A 6157-nucleotide genomic window follows, 5' to 3' on the forward strand; every position below is an offset into this window, starting at 1 on the left:
CAAGGCAACAAAGGAGTGGCTCAAGAAGAAGCACATTAAGGTGATGGAGTGGCCTAGCCAGTCTCCAGACCTCAATCCTATAGAAAATCTGTGGAGGGAGCTGAAACTTCGAGTTGCCAAACGACAGCCAAGAAACATTTAGGATTTAGAGAGGATCTGTAAAGAGAAGTGGACCAAAATCCCTCCTGAGATGTGTGCAAACCTGGTGACCAACTACAAAAAAAGGTCTTACCTCTTGCCAACAAGGGTTTCTGCACCAAGTACTAAGTCATGTTTTGTTTGGGGATCATATACTTATTTCACTCACTGAAATGTGAATCAATTTCTAACCTTTATATAATGTGATTTTTCTGGATTTTTTGGTTGGTATTCTGTCTCTATACATTAATATAAACCTACCATAAAAATTACAGACCCTTCATTTCTTTGTAAGTGGGCAAACTTACAAAATTAGCAGGGGATCAAATAAATATTTTCCCCACTGTATGGGGTTAACAGGGTGTTCCGGGTGGTTTTAAGGGTGTTGCAATAGTGTCAGGTTGGGGATGCTATGGCGTTTACAAGGGCATTCCAAGGGTGTCCTGGGTGGTTATCAAGGTACTGCTGTGTAGTTGCTACAGTGTCTTTGGTGGCTGACAGGGCGTCATGGGTGATGGTTAAAGTATTGTTATGCAGCTGCTAGGGTGTCATAGCTGGTTGTTAGAACACTGTTATGCAGTTGCCGGGGTGGTTGCTGGGACATTTCATGGTTTTATTGTCTGCTAGGCAAAAACTGTAAATAAAAATGTTAGTTCTAAAAGTAAAAGTTAGTTCTCCTTAACAAACCACATGATTTAATGAACCACTTGTGTTCGTAGCACTGGGACTGGGATGAGTTAGCAATATTAAATGTAACCATTAACTGTTTTAAAAGTCAACGGGGTCACAAGGACATGCAAAGAAACAGAACTGGTGCAACAAGTCAAGTGCTTCACATTCATTTTCAATTGAAGCTAAATGATACACTTCTTAGTCATAAACCATCTCTGATTACAGAACACATGTATATGATTTCATGAAGTGCACACTTTTGTTCTCTCTGGCTCTCATCTGGTATTCTGTCGCTCTTGACATGTGTCCAGGTTTTGGCTGTGCTGTTCAGGAATAACAGCGCTGTCTCTCTGCCAAATGAGGCCAAGCGAGCTGTAACCGCGACATCAGTTCCCCAGACACTGTGTTTCTCTACAGTTATCATCTTGTCTCGCTTTCCGCTGACCTTCTCTCCTTCGCTTCCCTGTCTCATATCACCTCGCCTCCTTAATAATTTCTTTTCTCTTTTCCTGTCATTATTTGGTTTCTTTTCTTATCAGCTTCTCTCTCACTCCTTTTTTTCTTCCTAAATGTTCTTGTCCTTTCAACTCCTTATCTTACTGCATTCTTCCTGCATTCTTAGGGAAGAGATGGACAGTGTAAGGGGTTTCACATGGCCATGGGATAAGTTTTTGTGCTCAAAAACAGATAGATAGAGAGCTTAGAAGTGGAACACGGGTTAAAAGTGAAACGTTATTAAAACTGCAATGCTCATGGCGTAAGATGCTGAAAAACAATGAGACACAATGCAACCACCTGAGATTAAATAATACATATGATAAATGTTAAGTATTTACACTTACCAAAAGGTCAAATAGCATTTACATTTCATCTCATGAATTCATCATGAATCATAGTTGTCATTTACCTTTTTTCATTGCCGTATGATTTCTGTGCAACTTTAGCGTGTAGGATGAGCACAGTTTGGTCTCCTCGTTCCTTCAGGTAATTCCGCATGGCTTCTCTGAAATCACAGAAGCAAAAGAACCACATAAGACAGAAAATATTACCAAGCGATAGGAATTTTGAGTAATTCTATAGCCAAGTACTCTAAAAAAAAAAATACTAGTAAAAATTTAATAACGTGCAAAATTTCTTCTTATAAAACGGATAGATCCGGTCCTTGATTCTGATTGGTTGAGCTGTTTTCGAAGCTGTTGTAAATTACTCTACAAACACACACCTTTGTTTACTTTGTGTGTTGATTGACAACCACTTTGTTGCAACCACAACTGTTTCTGAGGAACTACATTGTTTGGTGGAAGAATACGGTTTTTTATTAATATCATTACACTTTATTTGCTCTGTTTTATTTTGTGAAACCTAACTACGTATATGGAATAACCATTTTATAAAAGCAATAAGCCCCGTGAAGCCGTGGTTTACAGTGAATTTATAACCACGCCCCTTAGCTGTTATAAATTCACTGTAAACCACGGCTTCTTGGAGCTTATTGCTTTATTTTTTTACTTCACAAATCAACTTTGAAATTCAACTATGCAAGTTTTGAATAGTTTTACAAGTCGACTAGTTGATGTACCCAACTAGTTGATAACTTGTGCACATCCACCTCACCAACAGATATCTACCTCAAACTGAAGTGGTATAACCAGAGATGGTCCACACATAAATGTGAATGGGAGGAATCATAATGCTCAAAAGATGGCTGCAGGAATGAAAGTCCCGCCTTACAGTTAAAAGAGCCAACCGTCTGATTGTTTACTCTAGAACGCACTTGGACCAGCACTTTTTTAAGCATTATTTGAGTTAAAGAACCACAATATATGGAGACATTGTTGTCAGATTTTAATCTTGAATTTAAAGGGTTAGTTCACCCAAAAAGCTCCATTCAACAATTTAAATGGGGGAAGGACAAAAATTCTGTAGAAATTATGTTTCAATAACATACTTAAAGGGTTAGTTTACCCAAATATAAAAATTGTGTCATTAATTACTCACTCTCATGTCGTTCCAAACACGTAAGACCTCCGTTCATCTTCTGAACACAAATTAAGATATTTTTGATGAATTCTGAGAGCTCTTTGACCCTCCCATAGACAGCAATGTAATTACCACGATCAACGTCCAGAAACGTAGCAAGGAGATCGGTAAAATAATCCATTTGACATCAGGGGTTCAACCATAATTTTATGGATTATTTTACCAATCTCCTTGCTACGTTTCTGGACCTTGATCGTGGTAATTACATTGCTGTCTATGGAGGGTCAGAGAGCTCTCAGAATTCATCAAAAATATCTTAATTTGTGTTCAGAAGATGAACGGACGTCTTACGGGTTTGGAACAACATGAGAGTGAGTAATTAATGACAGACTTTAAATTTTTGGGTGAACTAACCCTTTAAGTATGTTATTGAAACATAATTTCAACAGAATTTTTGTCCTTCCCCCATTTAAATTGTTGAATGGAGCTGTACTTGGATACACAATTATGGCTGCCAAGTGACCTGACTTGTACTTTGGTATAAAGTTATAGATAAAACAAAAATCCATTACTGAAACAGGCAAGATTACATTTTTGATAAGTATTTTCATAAATACTGCAACTCTATACGACTTCTACTTTGCTTTTCACTCATGTGCTTTAACTCATATGCCACAGTTTCAAGTTTTTAAAACACATCTTTCTGTTTCAGACCTGTAAAACCACATTAGAAGTGCTATTGTAGAGGGTTCTGGTGAAAGCATGTGGTGTATGCGTGCGTGTTTCTTTAAAGAGAAAGCTTTCTGAAGGCCTGTATGCGCTTCAAAACCCAAATCTCCAGAGCTTGACTAGAAACACAGGGGGGGGGGGGGGGGGGGGGGGGGAAGGGCAAAAGGACTGCAATGTGTGTGTGTACAAGTCAAACGGCACAAAATCTCTTAGCTCATAATCGAAGAATTTCAATTTCGTGTCAGTGTTCCAATTACCCTCAGTTAACTAACGAAAAACATCCCAGCATGTGCAAACTTAATTTAGCTCGCTAAATGTGGACACTCTGGAAGTGTGATGCATTTCAAGGAAACATAAAAAAAAAAAAACATTGCTTCAACGTTGTTGTTTAATATGATAACATGCACGCTTTCAACGGAATCCTAAACAGAGATATTCTGCAGGAAGATGAAAAACACTCTGATCTGTAACAGACCGTGTGTATTGGATAAAAATGCTCACGCAGACACACACTCGCACAAAAAAAAAAACGGCCCATTTGCACAGATGTCAGTGACACCTGACACGTCAAAATGCTCAGAGGGACACAGAGACGGGGTAATTGTGGGGGGCAGCTCACACACACACACAAGCAGCTTCCCTTTGCCACGCAAACATCTCACACACGCTCAAGTTAGATAGGCTTTTGTTATGGAAAGCAAGGGGGCCCTGTGACATGAGGGTGGGAGGGGAAGAATGAGAGGGAAGAGAGGTGAAAGGGTTGTGCTCTGACAATAATCCTTCTCCTACAAGACAAGAGACAGGCTCGATGCACCAATACTAACAGGAGGACTAATCACACGCTTAAAGTAAATGTAACTTCACACACTGGCCTATTCAAGTTACCAGTATACCCACTGTAAATCTGTATACCCACACTGAGAGCAAAATGTGCTGCCACACAAGTGTGTCATTAAAAACAGAACTATCTTCTTTAAAATAAAGGTGCATTCGGTAGTCTTATGCTATAGTATTACATACTAAGAATTGTTTTTTATATGACTAATGCTAATACATTGTGTTTTTGAGGAGAGCCATCTGAAATGCTCTCGAGATGAAGTACACGTAACAGTTTTGTAAAAAATGTTTTGTGCAGCGCACTCCCCTCAAAGCATTTCAGCATTTTGAAATCTTCGACAGAATCTTTACGCTCATTGGTTGCCGCTTCTGTAGGTATGCTAGTAGCGTAGTGTTGTTTGGAGATGCAAAAATCGAAATTAGACAGAACACACTCATTATTGTGCTTTACCAGCAGAAACAATGAATCAGTACCTGTAGGCTAAAAGGTTTAAAGACAAAAGGTGTAAAGACCAACATGGAGTTTTGGTTCCTTGCTACTGCTGCCTTTGGCTTGTTCAGTTGCGGTTTAAAGGGTTAGTTCCATCTAAAAATTAAAATTCTGTCATTAATTACTCACCCTCATGTCGTTCGGAACACAAATTAAAGAGGTCAGATGATGCGATTTCAAGTTTTCCTTTCTCTTTGGAGTGTTACAAGCTCTTGGTGCATAAAGATCTATAAAGTTGCAAAGACTAAAGTCTCAAATCCAAAGAGATATTCTTTATAAAAGTTAAGTCAACCACGCCCTCCTAAAATGGCTCACTCTAACACGCCCCCACATGTCTACGTCACTATGTGGAAACATTACCATAATGCCGCCCAAATGTGCACGCAAAGAAAGAAGGCATGGTTTCAGGAACAGCAGTAGTTTTGATTCAGGGAGACGCTGTGTACTTCAGTGCGAAAGCAAAAGCACTTTATTTGGCCTTCCGGAAGTAGATGCAGTTAGGAATCATTGGTTAAGATTTATTTACAACAGAACAGCACAACCCAGATGTTCGAATTTGTGCAACGCATTTTATGGACGACAGTTTTTTGAACCTAGAAGAGTACAAGGCTGGCTGTGCACAAAGGCTATTTCTTTATAAAATAAAAAAAAACAAAAGGGGGTAAATTCCAACTTTGCTATGACAATTTGGCGCTTCTGAATCAGCGACTGTAAGTATGTTTTGTTATTAGTTTAAGTATTTGCTATTGACTGTTCAAATGCGGAGTTTTGTGCAGCGCAGAGTAACATGTCGTGTGTGTGTGAGGGGAACAGGGTCAGATCACAGGAGAGTGAACTGTCTGTCAGAAATCATAGCACGTCAGCTGTCTTAACTGCGGCTTGTGTACTGCATCATCACTGTGTCTGTCACGCGACTCGGGTGCCCTTTCGGGCTTGAACTGATGGTAAAACTAACGACATTATTAACTGTCTTGATATTTACTTTGAAAGCTGAAGCTCGCGATTATGGTAAGGGGCGCTACATTTCCCACGTGTGCTTGTGGTGTTCGGCCAGTCACAATGCACTGGGTCAGCTGGCCAGTCAGAGCAGACTGCGCTTGTCAAAGGAGGGGGCTTTGTTGAAAACGACTTTGTAACAAAGCTTGTAGGTCGGGAAGGAGGAGGCAGGAACCGGTGAACACTCAAAAGAAACTTTAATAATAAAATACACTCAAAACAGCGCGACAGCCCCTCGCGGACGACTGTCGCGCACAAACAAAACCAAAACACAAAATAAAATCCAGGCCTGGTCCTCTCTCGTCTTTCCCTGTC

The 6157-nt window shown here is 39.8% G+C and overlaps 1 protein-coding gene across 1 annotated transcript in view; it reads right to left on the reverse strand.

Annotated features, from left to right (window-relative positions):
• The window catches only part of LOC107597867 (recombining binding protein suppressor of hairless-like), a 63047-nt gene that overhangs the window by 10759 nt on the left and 46131 nt on the right, over positions 1-6157 (reverse strand). The window contains exon 3 of the mRNA XM_016289061.1: positions 1718-1813. Within this exon, the coding sequence (XP_016144547.1) occupies positions 1718-1813 (96 nt within the window). The remainder of the gene's footprint in view (positions 1-1717; positions 1814-6157) is intronic.

The sequence above is a fragment of the Sinocyclocheilus grahami genome, unplaced genomic scaffold (genome assembly GCF_001515645.1).
Source record: "Sinocyclocheilus grahami isolate Dianchi unplaced genomic scaffold, SAMN03320097.WGS_v1.1 scaffold240.1, whole genome shotgun sequence".
Lineage (NCBI taxonomy): Eukaryota > Metazoa > Chordata > Actinopteri > Cypriniformes > Cyprinidae > Sinocyclocheilus > Sinocyclocheilus grahami.